General features: G+C 38.0%; 1 protein-coding gene across 20 annotated transcripts in view; it reads left to right on the top strand.

The window, feature by feature from the left end:
• PAK3 (p21 (RAC1) activated kinase 3) overlaps window positions 1-17,549 on the top strand; it is a 278,987-nt gene extending 261,438 nt beyond the window's left edge. For 11 of the 20 annotated variants that reach the window (XM_051827243.2, XM_051827247.2, XM_051827248.2 and 8 more), the window contains 2 exons: window positions 6,317-6,454; window positions 6,783-10,869. In XM_051827243.2, coding sequence (XP_051683203.1) covers window positions 6,317-6,454; window positions 6,783-6,881 — 237 coding nt within the window. In that variant the 3' untranslated portion in view covers window positions 6,882-10,869. The other 9 variants (XM_070067235.1, XM_051827257.2, XM_017349809.3 and 6 more) reach the window with 4 other exon arrangements.
• Window positions 17,550-18,830: the final 1,281 nt, after the last annotated feature.

Raw genomic sequence — 18,830 nt, 5'->3', positions numbered from 1 at the left:
AAAGCCTGCTCCTCTAGTCTGATTTCTAATAGCTCACTAATTTTCTTTGAGTTTTCATTCACTCAAACAAAACCAACATGTGACCACTTAGGTCTAGATCTACTTTCCTCAAATATCTCTTCACTAAAGACTTGACTTTGCTAGTAAAACCCTTTTTGTTCTCATTGTTGTATTGGCTGTAACTGTATTTATTTGTCTCTCATTAGCAGGGCAATGGGTAGACATTTTTCTTCTTCACTAAGGTAGGCCCTAGCTTACTCACAGGATGTTTTCTAAAAGTTCATTTTCAAGTTAATTATTTGGAACTCAAAGTACATTTTCCCATAAAAGCTGCATTATACATTGCGATTAGGTTCCCAGGCCAGTCCACAAAAGCCAGTTTAGCCCATAATATAACTGAAAGTGTGGATTTTTGCAATGGAAATTAGTTGGAAATAATACTGTTACAATTAAAACAGAAACAATAGTTGAAAAAGAAATAGTCTGGGTTTTTGTTTCCCTCAAAAGGGTACTACATGATGAAAAGCAGGTTTAATCCTAGGAAGACAAAAAGAAATAGATGAAGATTTTTATGTAAATTGGTCACCATGATTTTTAAATTTACTTTTTAAATAATGTTTTGGAGGGTTTTTAAATAATAAAGGTAATCATGTTCTTTGTAGAAAATTTGGAAAATGAAAAAATGTATTTTAAAAATTAAGTCACCAATAGTCTTGCCACTAAGAGAGAACTGCTATTAATGTGTTGGTGTGTTTCAACCAATTTTTGAGTGCATGTATTTTTTTCATCAGCACAATAGTAATTATGGTACATCCACATGATGAACCATTATGCAGTTTTAAAGTGTTATATATGAAGAATTTTTAAACATAAAAATTGTGATATAGTGTCGGGTAAAAGGCTGCATTTCATTTGATTCCTAGAATGCCAGTAAAGGAGTGTAAGCAGATCAAAGCTAGTTTACCAGAGCAGGAATCAGCTGTTAGGCTACCAACCAAGGCCCCCTGCCATCAGTCTCACCCACAACACAAAACATGAGTTTTTTTGTAGAAGTTCTGAAGAGAACATATGAGTTCTTTGAAGTGCTATAAAGATCTGTAGCCTTCGTTCCATATTACTTATGAATTTACTTCAAATTACAGGACTGTTCTCTCAGTGCACTGTGTTGCTAGCACAACACAAGTCTAACAACCATGATTAAGATCATTTTTTGGATTCATTAAATGGAACAAAGAGGAGCACACATTTTTTGATGTAATTGTGCATGGATTGAAGAGAGAAGAGAAGGATTTGGGTAGTGAAAATGTGTATATACTTGTAGGAAGAACATTAGAATGTATTGAGCTAACATGATGGAAGAAGGGTGAGAAAAGGAAGACAGTCCACCGTACATGCAGACCTAGGGAGAGAGGGAAGACCTAGGGAAAGGAAGAAATGGAGTGTGTTTATGTGTTTAGGGCTGGGCTTAGTGTTACAAAAAAAAAATTGGAGGAGTTGTAACCAGCTGAAATAAGAGGATTTTAGGACTAGGCAACAACTGTAATGTGAGCAATCGATTTTCTTTTTTTTCAACTTTTATTTAATAAATATAAACTTCCAAAGTACAACTCTTGGATTATAGTGCCCCCCCCATAACCTCCCTCCCACCTGCAACCATCCTATCTCCCACTCCCTCTCCCATCCCATTCTTCATCAAGATTCATTTTCAATTATCTTTATATACGGAAGTTCAACTTAGTATATACTAAGTAAAGATTTCAACAGTTTGCACCCACAGAGACACACAAGTATAAAGTACTGTTTGAGTACTAGTTTTACCATTAATTCGAATAGTACAACACATTAAGGACAGAGATCCTACATGGGGAGTAAGTGTACAGTGACTCCTACTGTTGATTTAACAATTGATGCTCTTATTTATGATGTCCCAATGGTTTGTGAGGACAGGTGCTTCAAGCAGTACTCATCCAAGAACAACATTTTGTCTAAACTTAAGGTAATATATCTGTTTTGATCCTAATAGATGCCACTTGCTCTTGCTTGCTCAGTAAAGCGACTAAAAATTAAAAGGGCTAGGATTATGGCACACCAGGTTAAACCTGCATCCAATCCCAAATTCTCTGATCCAGCTTCCTGTTAATGCACCTGGGAGGGAACTGATGATGGCCCAAGTGCTTGGCCCTGTCACCCATGTGGGAGACCTAGAAGGAGTTCCTGGCTTTTCCACCTGGCCCAGCCCTGACTGTTCCAGCCATTTCAGGAGTGAACCAGCAAATGGAAGATCTCTCTCTCTCTCTCTCCTTTCTGTGTGTGTGTGTGTGTGTGTGTATGTATGTATGTCACTTTGCCTTTCAAATAAATAAATAAATCTTAATAAAAAATTAAAAGGAAAGAGAAAGAGAGAAGGAGTGTTTGGCATAGTAGTTAAGAGGGCCACTAAGGATGCCCCAATCCCATATCAGAGTGCCAGGGTTCTAGTCCCAGCTCTACTCCCTATTGATTTCAACTCCCTGCTAATATATATTCTGGAAAGCAGCAGATGATGACTCATGTACTTGGGTCCCTGCCACCCATGTGGGAGACCCGGATTGACTTTCTGGCTCCTGGGTTCAGCCTGGCTCAGGTCCAGTTATTATGGACATTTGAAGAGTGATCCAGTGGATGGGAGATCCTCTCTCTCTCTCTCTCTTTCTCTTTCTCTTTGTGTGTGTGTGTGTGTTTCTCCCTCCCTCCTTCCTTCCCTACTTTTCAAATAAATTAAAAGTAAATAAATAAAAATGTTTGAACAACAGGAGAGCAAGGGGGAAGGAAGGTGTTTCTTTTGAAGATGGTGGGGGTTTACATGTGAATTGTTTTAATGAACTAGAGGGAAATCAAAAAGGTTCATTGGATTTTGTAAAAGCACATGACATTTTAATTCTCATATCATTACACAGGAGCATCTCCTTCTATGGGATTGTGTAACTCTTGTGTTTGGTGTGCTGATGAAGTAGAGATTCTGAGTCAACTCTGGGGTGAACTGCTGGTCCTCAGCCAGTGGTTCTTTTTTTTTTTTTAATCATTTCTTTATTGTGAAGACAATAGAGGTATATATGTCTAACACAATCCTACAAAACCTATAGCTGGTTTAATACAGTAAAGACAGGAGCTTATTTTTTTTTTTAATTTTTGACAGGCAGAGTGGACAGTGAGAGAGAGAGAGACAGAGAGAGAAAGGTCTTCCTTTGCCGTTGGTTCACCCTCCAATGGCCGCCGCTGCAGCCGGCGCACCGCGCTGATCCGATGGCAGGAGCCAGGATCCAGGTGCTTTTCCTGGTCTCCCATGGGGTGCAGGGCCCAAGCACCTGGGCCATCCTCCACTGCACTCCCTGGCCATAGCAGAGAGCTGGCCTGGAAGAGGGGCAACCGGGACAGAATCCGGCGCCCCAACCGGGACTAGAAGCCGGTGTGCCGGCGCCGCAAGGTGGAGGATTAGCCTATTGAGCCACGGCGCCAGCGTTAGGAGCTTATTGTAAATGAGCTAATTTATATGGAAACCAAGACACATTAAATGTATAGTATATAATATTTTCTATAATATATACAACACATATGAAACATATAGGAGGATAAATTAAAATGTTTGTGTAAAGACAATTAAAAGTTTTAGTGCAAAAATTTTAAAATCATATTTTTTTCATAATACACATTTTCCATTAACTTTCTGAAGCTCCTGTGTGTGTGTGTGTGTGTGTGTGCGTGTTTAAATTTCATAGGGAAGAAAGAGAGATAAGGTAATAAAAGTAAACTCTTGGGGAAGAAAACATTCTGCATTGTGTCACAATTTGCCAGGTGTTTCCTGGATATTTTTTCTCTTCCCATCTCATTCAAGTTGTTTGTTGGATATTTTCTCTCTTCACATCTCAGCCAGTGTTTCTTGATGTTGCCTGCAAAGTGAAATCACCTGGAGAGTTTTAAAATACTAAGCGAGTGGTTCCACTCCCAGAGATTTTTAAATTAGTCTGACAGTGATAACTGAGTGTGGGGAGTTTTAAAATCTCTTCAGGTGATGCTAATATGCAGATAATTTTGGGAATCTTTTATTTAACCTATTTCTTTTTTTAACTTTTATTTAATGAATATAATTTTCCAAAGTACGGTTTATGGATTACAATGGCTTCCCCCCCACCGTAACTTCCTCCCACCCGCAACCCTCCCCTCTCCCGCTCCTTCTCCCCTTCCATTCACATCAAGATTCATTTTCAATTATCTTTACATACAGAAGATCAATTTAGCATATATTAAGTAAAGCTTCAAGTGAAATGGACATATGAGAAATGGTGACTTGATCAGCCCTTGCCCTGACTGTTGATGAATAACTTAATACTTTATCCCTTTTAGTATTTTTTGTTCTATTTAATACCATTGGTTGAGCTCTGTAATTAATACACAGTTATTCTTAAGTGTTGAAACTTAACTGAAAAGTGATCCCTGTTAAATATAAGAGTGGGAATAAGAGAGGGAAGAGATGTACAATCTGGGACATGCTCAATCGGACTTGCCCCAAATGGTAGAGTTAGAAACATGCCAGGGGATTCCAATTCAATCCCATCAAGGTGGCATGTACCAATGCCATCTCACTAGTCCAAGTGATCAATTTCTGTTCACAATTGATCATAATGATAGTACTAAGAGCCAAAGGGATCACATAAACAAGACTATTATCCTATTTCTTAATTACTTGGGTGGATTAAACCAGTTCTCAAAGTGTGGTCTAGGAGCAGCCATTTCAGTTATTAGAATGCCAGTTCTTGGTCCCCTCTCCAGATTTGCTAACTCAGAAACTCTTAGGGTGGCCCAGGAAAATATGTTTAATAAGCTCTCTTCTTGATTTTGCTGCATGATACATAATATAGCTACTAGATTTAACCATCCTTCTTGATTCTTTCTGAGGTATGGCTATGGGGTTGTTGGAAACACATGTCCTCACCAGCTGATGAAAACTGGCCTGGCAAAGAACTTTGATGAAGATATTTGTAATAGTAACATTAGGAGCCACTGTTGGGAAAAGGAGATAGTAATAATTTGCTGCAAAGTCCAAGCAGGTTCTGGAAGGAACATACCTTTATAATACTTTTGGAGCTGGGTCACATGGGCAAGCATAACCCTGGTGACAGCACCTTGAGGAAACTCCTATTTTAAGACCCTGTTCAAATGCCAGCCTCCTCTAGTAAAGTTTTTCAGAGCTTTGGTGTAAATTGTTTTCATCCTTGTATTCACTTAGCTCTTTCTACATTTTTCTATTAGCCCTGTTCTCATTGCATGAGTATTGTAACTCTTTTGAAAGTCTCTTTCCCTCACTAACTGTGTCATCTTTGAAAAGATCACTCTTATTCATCCTTGAATCTCTAGTATCTAATGCTTGGTATGCATTAAATACTCTAAAATTGTTTGCTTAGGGAAGACCAACATTTTTATAGCTCTTTATCAAGAACCTTCAAAAGATGGATTTACCTTTGTGGATTAATAATCGTCCTGGGTCCAACCCTTTACCTTCAAGGCCAGGAATGGTGACCCTGTCACCACACTCAGTGGTGGCCTCACGCAGCAAAGATCTCAGAAGTATACATATAGCAACTTATTATTTTACCATAGGATACATAGTTGTTAGGTGCCAGGACTACTAATTTCAGCTTTCTAATATTTCCTCTCATAATAGATAAATCCTCATGGGAAATCTATAGGGATACAGCTGCCATGGGACAAAAGTATTTCAGCTCTTGGCCTTACAGATCATCTCTTATCCAGGCACTGCTATTTTTTGGTTCTTTGTACTTATGTAATTCTATAATCTTCTGGTTTCATCCCATATCTGCTCACAAATATTATTCAAACAAGATAAGCACTTAGTAAATTGCAATCACTTTTTCATTTCACTTGCTAGAGGTTATACTCAGGTCAACATGATAGTATGTGCATGTGTTCCCCAACTCTTTAGAGTCATGAATTCATAGAATTAATCCTTTAGTTTAATTTCCTAGGTGCTTAATCAAACATTCATTATATATGCATTTTTCCTGGATCAACTCTGGTTTAACCTTATTTCCTAGTTTTTTTTTTTTTTGAAGGAAGGATACATCATTGTCACCTCAGTTATCATCAAGATTAATAATTTCTAAATGCTATAGAAACTTTGAAATATATGTCGGTGTTTTCCCTAAAGTGGAATTTTAAGACCTAGAATACAAAGCAGATGAAACCAAATTTGTGCCTTCTGTGCCCGCCCATGTTCCTCATATGAATGAACTGAATTGATTTTTCTAATTTTTTTCTATAGGCATTATATCTGATAGCCACTAATGGAACCCCGGAGCTCCAGAATCCTGAGAGACTGTCAGCTGTATTCCGTGACTTTTTAAATCGCTGTCTTGAGATGGATGTGGATAGGCGAGGATCTGCCAAGGAGCTTTTGCAGGTAATAATAAAATAGGACAATTACAAAGAGTAGTTACATTAAAATTTCCACCTCAGAGCCTACCAGTAAGAGAACTCTGTGAAGGGATGTCTAGTTAACGTCAGGCTATTACCATTTGATTTTAACCACAGGCACATAAGTATAGGCATATCTCTAATATGAAATTGATTAATATGTTGCCATTCTGTTGAGAAGTTGGCATTTTAATCTATACATCTCTTTTGTTCTTCCTGGAGTCTTAATTTGCAAGGAAAAAACAACCAGTGTGACCCTCTGGTGTTCCTGTTAGTTCTAAACTTTACTTGTGCCCCCTGGATGTTGTATGCAGGTGCTCTTGGCCGGAGGTAATTCTCTACATAACTATGCAATTATTTCCGTGGCATTTGCTACTCTTATGCTTTACTGGTCAAAGCCCCTTTGCTTGTGATGCCAAATGGCAGGCACCTGCTTGTGTGGGTGAGTACCATCCAATGGTGAGTGCCTCTGTAACTATTTGTCTGTTTCACAGCTCTCAAGGATTAGTATTTACGATGACAGTTACGGTCTATTCGGCAAATCCTTTACATAGAAAATCTCATTTAATTCTTACACCAACTCTATGGGGTGGATGTTAATATCATTTTAAAAGACCTGGAAACTGAAACTCATACAAACCTTGAATGGCCAAGCTGGGATTTCAGCCTCGAACTGCCTGATTTCCCCTCCATACATCACACATAAATCAGGATTGCATACATTTTATTATTGGGGACTGTTCCTCAGCGATGTGAAACCAGATCTCTAACATTTAAGAATAGTGATTGTTCTCTCCGTGACTTTGAGCATATAAGCTAACTGAAGATGCAACATTTGGTTGTATATTCAGACTATTCTAGCCCTCTCCTCTCAAGGGAAAATCTGTTCCTGTACTTCTAAACTTCCCAACCCAAATCACACCTAGTGTAAACCTATTTGGAGGAATTGAGGAAGCAGTACATTCTCTTTTCTACTACTTGTGAGCATTTCACAGATTGTCAGAGAGACCTAAAATGTCAAAGCTGGACTGGCCCTTTATTAATGCTCTTGTTAACCCCACCACAAATTACAGATGAAAAATCTGGTTTTTTGGCTGTTTCACTTCCACATCTTTTCACCCCTCATTTACAGCCTGATAACATTCCTGTTATGCCTTCTTTCAAGGATGAGTGAAGATACAGATTCTTGTATTGTAGTTCTACAATTAAAAAGATCACTGAATTAATTATCTAGTTAAGTCATCTCCCAATAATATTTTAACGTGACCCAGTCAAATAACTAATGCAAAATTATATTTTAAATCTAAATTTAATAATTTGTTGCATACTTTCATTTTATATATGTAAGCAATAATGTATATACATCCTTAATCCAAATAACTACATTCTTTAACATTAACCCATAGTTGCCCATTTTAGAGGTTAAAAGGAGAGAAGTATGTAGCATTCACACCAATAGAAGTCTGGAAAAGAGACATTGCTCTTGAATATTTTTGTGCCTTTCTATATAGCCTAAGTCAGTTCTCTATCCTCCAGTTGATTTTTGTGGAGCAACTCCCATTTTCTCAGCACTGAGTGCAGTGGTTTAATCCTGTTAAAGGCATGCCTCCTAGTCTCAAAAAGCTCACAATCTCTTTGGATACACAAAAAAATAATGCAATGCTGTTAAGAAACTAATTCAAACCAAGTGGCTGTTCAAATAGTAAATGACATGGTTGATTAGCGAAATAGCTCTGTAGGCTAGGCCAATCAGAAGATGTCTGTGAATACGAAGGAAGTCCACTGGGCTTTGAAGGACATTTTAGTAGTTTGAAGAAAAGCAGAAGAGATTTCAGATGGAAGTGTCACAGTATGGCTAAAGGTAGGCAAGAAACATGTGAAAGAATAGAACTTAAGAAGCACAGCTAAAGTATAGAGTTGGGAAGCTGAAGGAGGTAAGGCCATAGAGGGCTTTGAATACCAGGCTAAAAAGTTTTGACTATAAGCAGTGGGGAAATGCTGAATATATCTGACAAGCAAACATGATGAAAGCTTTTATTAGAAAGGTTATTCTGGCAGTACGCAGTAAGAATTAGCAACAGGGAAAAATTGAGGTAGGAAGATTAAGGGGGGTTATCATAGTTTGAAATTAAGTTGATTAGGCCTGAGCTAGGAAAAGCAATAGGTAAATGCATGACATTGAGAAGAAAATGCTTGGCAACTGGTTGCATGTAGAACATAAGAGAGAGAGGGACAACCATGACTTCAAGCTATTAAACTGAATGCTCGTATTCAGTAAAAAGACAAATGATAGAGGAAGATGCAATGGGTAACATTTCTTTGCCCCTGTGTAGCTTACAAGAGACTCTCACTTACCTCATTTAACCATTATGGTAAACAGAGGTGAGGATTGAGCGAAGGTGCGGTGACTCCAAACTCCTGTAGCTTATACCACATAAGAGTACCCTGTTTGGGAGATTGTAACATATCTTTTTAAAATCTTGAATTCAATACAGTGGAAGAACATTCTAGAGGAAATATCCAACAGGAAATTGAACTAGGAGTATTGATAAACAAGATCAGTTCATATAATGTAGATCGGAAGTCAATCACAGAATGTAGATTGAAAGTCATTCCCATAAAGCTGATGATAAGTTGAAACTATAAAAGGAAATCAGATCTGTAAGGAATTAAATGAGAAAAAGGCGATGAGAACTCAGTTCTGTATTTGTGGGAGGTAGGAGGAGGACTTAAAAGCAGGGAAGAGGCCGGTGCCGCGGCTCACCAGGCTAATCCCCCGCCTTGAGGTGCCAGCACACCAGGTTCTAGTCCCGGTAGGGGCACCAGATTCTGTCCCGGTTGCCCCTCTTCCAGGCCAACTCTCTGCTGTGGCCCGGGAAGGCAGTGGAGGATGGCCCAAGTCCTTGGGCCCTGCACCCCATGGGAGACCAGGAGAAGCACCTGGCTCCTGCCATCGGATCAGCACTATGCGCCGGCCGGCCGGGGTGGCTGCGGCGGCCATTGGAGGGTGAACCAACGGCAAAAGGAAGACCTTTCTCTCTGTCTCTCTCTCTCTCACTGTCCACTCTGCCTGTCAAAAAAGGGGGGGGGCATGGAAGAAGGTGGAGAGGGAGTAATCTGTGCTGATCCACATGGAAGAGACCCAAGATCCTATACTGTTATAGGCCCCCAAAATAGAAAGCATTGCAAATAAGAAAAAGGATATTTCATGTGTATTAAATACTGAAGGGGGTGCAAAAGATAATAGAAATGGTAGAGACAAAACTGATTATCAGTTAGGAAACCATTGGTTTCAGGGCGAAGTTCTTTAGTGATCATTTGAAGATACTTTTTCAAGCATGCGTGCTACTCCAGATAAATACTCATCAATTTAAGAAAATCAGTATCAAATCAGAGTTAGATGGAAGGAAAAAGTTCCTAGTGTTACACAGCGTGGTGGGAAGACTACAGTTCACAAAAACCCTGTAAATGCTGTTTGAACAAATACAAGAAAGAAGCTCAGAGTCTCCAAACATAAAATCATGTCATTGAAGGGGAAATGTTGATTACCCTCTTTTGACCAGTACACATTATATACAGGTATTGAAATGTCACATCGTAGCCTATAAATATGTACAATTATTGTTAAGAAAATTTTGATTATTTATTTTTAAGGTAAACAAATTTCATGTATTTCATATATACAGATTTAGGAGCATAGTTATACTCCCCACCCTATCCTCCCTCCCACCTGTGCTCCCACCCTTCCCCTCCTTCCTCTCTTATTCCTAAATGTTTTACAATGATCTACTTTCAAAAACTTTTTAAACAAAGAAAAACCATTGAAAACTCAGCGACTTTACAAGATCCTTATACGGAGTTTAGAATTGTGCTCGTTGGCTTCCAAAAACATTGGAGGGACAGAAGCAAGCATCATTTTAATTGAATTATGTTTGAGTGCCTAAAATACATTTTAGGGGCCAGCATTGTGGTCTAGCAGGTAAAGCCTGTGCCTACAGTGCCAGCATCTCATATGGGTGCTGGTTTGAGTCCTGGAAGCTCCACTTCTGAACCAGCTCCCTGCTAATGTCCCTGAGAAAGTGAAAGAGGATGTCAAGTGCTTGAGCCCCTGCACCCATGTGGAAGACCAGGAAGAAGCTCCTGGCTCCTTGCTTTGGCCCTGCCCAGCCTCAGCTATTGTGACCATCTGAGGAATGAACCAGCAGATGGAAGATCTCTCTCTTTCCCTCTCCCTGTTTCTCCCTCTCTCTTTCTGTCTCTCCCTCTCTCTCTCTCTGTAACTCCGCCTTTCAAATAAATAAAACCTTTTAAAAAATACATTTTAATGAAAAAAGGGCAGCTTGCAAATGTAAAGTAATATCCTTGTTGCAGAAAAGAATTCCAGTAATTCGTATATTTTTTCCTTCTCTTGCAGCATCCATTTTTAAAATTAGCCAAGCCTCTCTCCAGCCTGACTCCTCTGATTATCGCTGCAAAGGAAGCGATTAAGAACAGCAGCCGCTAGGACTGCAAGCCTTACCCCTCACCATCTCCCTCATGAGTTAAGACTGAAATCAAACTCTACTCCTGGAAAGATGGAAAAAGAGACAGTCAAATGGGGTGGGGGCTCTTTAACTTTCAAATGAATAGAAACTTCTTATAAGCCTTTTTCCTACTCCCTCAGATTATGTAATTTATTTGTAAGCCTGAATCGCAGCCCGAACAGGGCAGCAATGTCGAAGTGGCCATCAAGTGGTCACTTCCACCGTGAAGCGAAAGAGCCAGTAGTGAATCCCCTCATTTTGTGCATTAACTTTGAAGAAAAAGGTTTCTCAAAGATGCACACTCCCTCTTCATAGTGTTGTGTTTGTTTTTAAGTTAGAGAATAGTCCCTCTTGCATTCGAACCTCTTTCAAAACTCCTTACCCAATGTGATGTTTTTCACTTGCATTGTCATTAGATGTCCAGAAAAAAAAAGATGTCAAATGTTTTTTTAAAAAAAGAAAGCAAAAAACAAAAACAAAAACAAATGAAAAACAAGCAAACAAACAAACAAAAAAAAACAGAACAAGTACTGGGTGAACATGTGGAAGTCCATGCCCTAATAGAGTTGCAATTTTTTATTCTTCTTCTGTAGTGGTGGATTGGTTTGTGTACCTAATTTTCTGCATTTGTATTGGAAAAGGTTTCTTTTAAGACATTTTCCAAAAGCAGAGAGAAATATGTATATTCAGGAAGAGCTTTTAAAAGCTGTATATCTAAATAAAGCTCAAATGGTGAAATTCTGTCACATTTTCACAACGATACTTAACAGGGTATTGGATGTCTCACATAAACCAGCTTTTAACCTTCATGAGCCCTGAAAAAGGACACACTGAAACTTTGGCATCCCTGTTGGGTGAGTCCAGGTCCTGAACCTAGGAAATCCTGATAGGAAAAAGCCATATTTCAACAAAGATGGGACTTTCTCTGAGTGCCACAAGGAAAACAAGACACATGTATAATATTGAAATCCTTGTTGGTTATTAAGTAAACAAAGCTAATGATACCTAATTTAATCCTCTTTTGTGCTTGTGGGACATATGCATTGTAAAATAGGCACATCGGGGGGAAATGGACCCATTCGCCAACATTTCCTTAAAAATTATTTATCTTGACCATTTATAACATCTTAGCAATTAAAAAGTAAGATCTGGACAACAGAGACATAGTAAGCATTCAACTCAGAAATAGGAGTCAGTTAAAACTACATCCAAATCCACATTTAGCTCAAATTACTTGTTACCATGTTCCCTCTGTATCATCCACTTCTGTTTCAGGGTGTGGTATGCTTGTACTTAGTTCCTTGGGCTTTTGAATTCTGAAAAAATGTTCATAAAGATCTTAAAATTCTTCACTGACAAAGATTTTGGTTTGTAATCATATATTCTAGGAAATGTCAGTCCATCTGAATTCCCTTTGCAGCTTGGGGAAAATACCAAAATTTGACTCTTTCACCATTTATTAAATTCACTATTCATAGATTTGATGGTACTTCCTGAATCTTGTAAGAGTAGAAGATTATCTGGAGGGTATCTGTGTAGAAAAGGCTATGCTTCTTTTTTGAGTGTATTGTCAATTTTATAATTCTGGAAAGTTATTTCTCTAAGCCTTTGAAAACCTAACAATTTAACAATTTGTGCTGTAGAAGGCGTTGTGATTTGTAGCATATAAGGAATCTGAATAGAATCTGTCTATATTCAGCAGCAGGAGGAAAGAGATCAATGACAATAGGCCTCTCTCTTTCTCTGCCGAGGTATATCTATCCATCTCACCATCCATCTAGCCATTCCTTAAAATGAAAACACTTTCTTTAGAGTTTCTGCTAACCACATAAGACACTTGTTTATGTTTAGGAGACAGCACCACTGATGGATTTCTTAATTTTATATTGTTTTCTTTGACTATAAAAGTTTGGAGGGGCTTGACCATACCACCTCCAAAAATGTCCACAGTGGGATAAAATAACAAATGTGAAGAGAAAATCAAATGGTAACATTAATTTGAAGCATACTGTCTTATACTTTGGAAAAAAAGTGTCTGGGCCTGATATTGTTAATGCCACTCTACCTAATGAGAGAGAGAGAGAGAGAGAGAGAGAGAGAGAAAGAGAAACCTTAATTTTTCTTTCATTTAAATTGAGTACCTTTTAAAATCATTTCTCACTCATAGTGCCAGGGAATTCAATGAAATACCTGGGGTGCAAATAGATCTGAGTACACTGATGACTATGCCTTGCCAGTGGAGTGGGCCCAAAACCTGGTTGGGAAGCCCTAGTCATCAATTTGCATCCCTTAGTGTCATGGAGGCCTTTTTGTTGTTATTTTGGAGACCCTGGAGCGGTGATCCTTCAGATCACTGTAGGCAGAGAAATGGCTGATCTTTATGTTTCAGTTCAGCATATTAACAATGAGGAACCAGGTACTTCTTTACCACCACTTTGTACCAAAATTTGCTTGTGATATATCCCAATAGGCATTACTTTTGCAAATTTATATCTATATGAATTTTTAAATGAGAACAGCTTCTAAAGTCCCTTCCCTACATTGGAGAGTTATGTATATTTCTAGTAAGTATTAGAGGGAAGCTGTTTCTCGTGCCAAAATGATGCTGAAGGATTCATGTTTGGTACATTTGAACTCCAGATGGTTGATAGTTTATTCCCTTTCCCTGGATTTTTGTAAAACTCATCTTAACACGGGTGAGTCTATCCAAATCTTTAATGTTGCTAGTGTGCTCTGAGATAATGAGGGCACATCATCGAATGTTGATTCCGAAATGTCCTGAGGTAGGTAAAGGGCAGTGGGAAAGTCAGGGAAGGGTGAGAAGCACAGTAGAGATTATTTATTTAAGAAAGAAAAGAACATTAATGTTGTAGCAAGGATCCGGTGCGTTGTCATAATCCCATGAGGATTTTTGGATGGCATTGTCCCCTCAAATCAGTCAACATGCTGGGTAATGACTTCGTTCTTGCTGATCTTGTCTATGTGTCATTGTAAATATTTGTACGTCCATGTTCCATTTTTGGCTACTGGATGGCCAAGTCATGTAAGAAGATTTAACTCAAGTATTTATTCCTTGTCTTATTCAGATTTCTGTTAGGCTTGTGAATTGCACCCCAATGTTTGAGTTTAACCACCCAATCCTCACATCTATCCCTCCCCTGTGAAGCACATTCCATTGCTAAAAGAAAAAAAATATGAAATTGCTTCCTGTTGTCTGTATAACTGTTTTGATAGTTTGAGATGTTTGTCTATAAAGGCTATTTCTCAGCTCAAAGATCATGTAAATAATTATATTCCTTTGCTCAATGGGTTGTTTATTTCTAATGAGGCTGCCAGTTCTCAGAGATTCTATAAAATCATTTTTAAATAACATAAATAGGGATTACAACCATTTAAAAATAATCATGCTTATGGACAAAGACTGGGAACACAGATTTTTGAAATCAGTTATGTTGGAGTGGTGGGATTATGTGAAATTTTTTCTTTAAACATTTTTCTTTGATGTTGATACAATATTTCTTTAGAATAAACAAACATCAGAAAGGGAACTGTAGAAAATTAGAAGAGATTCCAGAAGCAGTTGCATTCTGACCAGAGCCCAGAGCATGCAGGGCACAGGTATTTGCTAGTTACAATTATTGCATAGGCTTTATATTTGCCTGGGTGCTGAGGTTGGCACACGCTCAGGTATGGCACGTGCTTTCTTAGGAGACTATTATCTATAAGTTAAAGTTAGGGAGATGTCCCTACTAGAACTCCAAACATATTCTTCTGCCTTAAAACAGGCTGTCCTCTGCTGTGGTATGGCATCCAGGTGTCTGTTTTGATTGCTTTAGATTTGAGGGGTGACCATTTGATTATCCCCCTTGATAATGTCTGTTTTAGCTATCACCTCTCTGGATCATTGTAGCTAATTTTTAGGTTGAATTTTGGAAGAATAGAAAGATGAAATCCCCAGCTCCCACCTTTTCTTTGTCTAACAGGATATTATTTCCTTTAGGTAGGATTCTTCTTCAAATGATCAACAAGCAAGCCCCACTCATTTCAATAAAAGTTATAGTGTAATTCAAAGCTGACCCTGAAGTCACTAATACAGATATTTAGGACTGTTTCTGTCAATTGCCATTCAGTTACAGTCCTGTCAGTTTTAACTTAAAATGGTTTCCATGGGCCTTTGTACTGCTTACTTATAAGTTGTATGCAGTAATTATGATTTTTAAGGAGAAAGGGAGTCCATTTACCAAACAGAGGAATTTCCTTCTAACTCACCAAGGAAAATTTAGGTGAGGACTTTAAAAATGAGGTAGTGGCTTCAAATATGTTACTTAGTTTCACATAAGCAGACCCTGTACCTAGAGAATTCACAGGCGTTTCATTGGCCATTCTTGATGTAAAAATACATATGGAAGTCTTCTGCCATCCCTGGTTTAATTTCCTGATCTTTTTTCTGAGCTACTTGCAGTTAGTATTCAGTTAAACCAAGGCATGAGCAGTGATGCAAGCACTTCACAATCTCTGAGTAGGAGGACTGAAATCCAGTGTTTGTAAACTGGCAGTCTAATGGGCCTGGGATTTGGAGGGAAATTAACACACAGTTCTGAACATATATTTGCATGTGGATTGGGAAGGAAATAAATGGGACCTTGGAAATAATGGAAATGTTTTTCCTGTGAAGGAATTTTTCATATAAGGTTTGTTTCTGATATAATCTTTTTTTTTGTTTTACTTTTTCACTCCTTTTCTGATCCACATTCTTTTAGTGACCAAATGAACTCAACTTCTCATGCATTGAGAATGTCTGTTTAATATTAAACAGTGTCTAACAGGATCTGCAAATGCGGGAACTGAGGTACCACCTCCAAGTGTACAACTCTGTGTACAAGTATATACAACTCGTAGCATTTACTGACATTTAATTTGGGTGAACTTACAAGATAAACTTATAGAAGTGGGTTTGGTGTCATCAGTCTCCTTTGGAAGCTGCCATTGGGTGAATGTTATTCCTTAATATCAGCAGTAAGGCAAGCACCATGTTCACTTGATTTATTTAGTCCCTAAAAGGAAATCAAGAGCAATTACAGAGAATAAATCAGATGTAGTGGAAGGAATTCTACCCTAGGAAGGAGACCTAGCTTTTAATATGGGCTTTATCATTAACTTGCTTTGTGACCTTGGGCAATTCTCTTAACCTTTCCATGGCTGTTTCTTCATCCATAAAGTAATGATATTGAACTAGATGATCTGCAATGCATTTCAAGATCTCTAGCACTCTGTGGTGTTATAGGCTGCCTTGCAAATGCAGCCTGCTAAAGGGATGGCAAAAATCACATGCTTAAGCCTGGGTCTCTTCCATTGCAGTTAAACAAGAAAACTACATAATATGATGAAAAACTCAAGTAAATGAGGCTAATAATACCAGGAGATGTTGACAAAATTTGTGGCAGCCTTCCAATTCACTCACAATTGTTTTGTTTTGTTTTTGTTTTAATGTCCATTTTTTTCTGTTAAGTGTTCCCAGTTTTCATTTTCCATACACTATGCATGTAAAGTCTGGTTTTCATTAAGCTGTGTCCAGTATTTGCTACTAAAACAGAAATATACTGTCACCTTTGCTAGAACAGAACTGTACTTGGGCCTCTCCTTTCCTATGAATCAGTGCTGGACTCTATCAAGTTTAATTCATAAATGGCACAAACTGGCAGAACCCATGCTTTTTAATGGCTGGGACTATAAAGAGTGGACCTAAACATAGGCAAGTTGGAGAGAAATATGAAAAATTACATGCTATTAGCATTAAGGTGTGTTGATAAACTCACTTGTTGGGAACCAAAGATAGCATTTCTAATGACAACTCCCTCAGTCATTGGCCAGTTGAAGGAGTGTACTAGTAGGAAGAAGGTAAACTGGAAGTTAGTGGATAGTCCCAGTGCTCTGCCTACAACAGAGTGCCAATCAGCCCTGAGTACAAAATTCAAGTTCAATATGTGTGCTTGTGTGTGGCGTGCTTTATGGACCCGCATATACTATGTTCATTAGCGATGATAAGATCTTTCACAGAATCCTATAACCAATAGTGGGTTGAGTTTTAAATCTCAGTACACTAGCCAGAAGGAGCCAGATCATAAGGGTACTGATGTCTACTGGGATTATACTCATAACATCCAGACAAAACAAGTTGAGGAGGATCTACATTTTCATTGTTTATCAAAATTGTATCTCATTTGGCTGTGCATTACTTTTGTCAAAATGTGTTATCTGTAAACCCATGTGTAGTGAAATTCTTCTGTAACTTTGGATTAAGGGTATTTATGGTCTTTTTTTTATTTTTAAGTAAGTAAGTTATTTCTTTTGTAGACCTGCTGATGGTATGGTTCCATCCTTCTGACCTCAGCATTTGACCTTTTTAAAGATTTTTGTTTCCAATATTGTTACTTTAAATTGTGGTTGAAGCAATAGAAAATTGAAATATGGATTGTGCATGACTGTGTCTTGAGTGTAAAAAATATTGCAGTTTGAAACTTGGACCTAAAGTATTGCAAATAAAAATGACAAACATCAGTGAGCTGGTGCTTCTTTCTTTTGTCACCTTTCCACTCCTTGTTATTGGCCATTCTACCTTCTGTATACATTGAGGAGTAGCACTGTCTCACAGGTCTGGAGGCACAGAAATGCCCAACCTTGTGAGAAATTCATAAAATGCCCTGTAGATTCTATTAAGAAATAACTCAGACCCAGAGTCTCCATCCAGTTTTTACATGAAATAGCTGAGGGAGGCAAATGTCTGTAATCAATGCAGGGTAAGAGCCTGGTACATCCCTAAGGTAGATAAAGGAAAACAACCTTTATCACATGCAATAAATAATTTGGTTTTGAATTTATTTCTGCTGAGAAAATTCTGAACACCCAAATCCATCTGCATAATATTTAGTTTTTGCTTTATACCTGTCATCAAGAGCCATAGGGCACCAAAGTTTCAAATCCATATTACTGAGAACCTTCATTAACTACTTTGCTCATTCATTTAAGAATGTTTACTGAAATTCTGCTATGTGTCAGATTCTGAAGATATTTCTGCTAAAGATAACTTTTCCTTTAAAAATCACTTCTAAATGTGATTAAATGACAGCAAAGTCCATTGAAAGCTGTTGGATGTACCTGTTGAATCAGGTTTGTTGGAGACTCTTAAGTCCTCAAAACTCAATTCAAGAGCACTGGAGATTTAGCAAACTGCAGGATCTTACTATTAGTATTACTTGTATAGTATGCTCCTTCTGAAGCATGTGTATATAATTTTATACTTTTGTATGGATATAATTTTATACCTTTATGTGGATTTGCACTAGTACTACATTCTCTACAAATGGATTATATCTATATTACTAAATGTTATTTGTTTATTCTCTGTACTTACATGGAAGCTTTATTTTTCTTACTGAAAGTGAAACATTTTCTGTGAATATGAGTGGGTAAGTGAATGAGAATTCCAATAGCTAGCCTTTAGCCAAGTTCTCTACTGCCCATATGCACAAATTACCATGTGGACTCTCTCACTGTTAGTCTTACATCTTTGTAAACTTTTTGGCAATTTTCCCCCAACTATTTCTCTATCCTTAGTAAATGAAATAGAAAAAACTTTTTACATGTTAGAACATGGCCAGTATCTCCCATTAAAAATATTTAAAAGGCATTTCCATTTGCCACATGACTTGAAGGGATAGGATCCAAACAATAATAAATGTAGCATTCCACAGTTCAGCCCTACTAGTGTGATTGCTATAATTCTAGCCCTGTCCAAGTCCCTCATCTCCTACTGAAGTAGAGAGGGGCCAATACCTGAAG

The sequence above is a fragment of the Oryctolagus cuniculus genome, chromosome X (genome assembly GCF_964237555.1).
Source record: "Oryctolagus cuniculus chromosome X, mOryCun1.1, whole genome shotgun sequence".
NCBI lineage: Eukaryota > Metazoa > Chordata > Mammalia > Lagomorpha > Leporidae > Oryctolagus > Oryctolagus cuniculus.
Note: the sequence above shows the minus strand (reverse complement) of the source record. Positions and strands in the feature narration are given on the sequence as shown.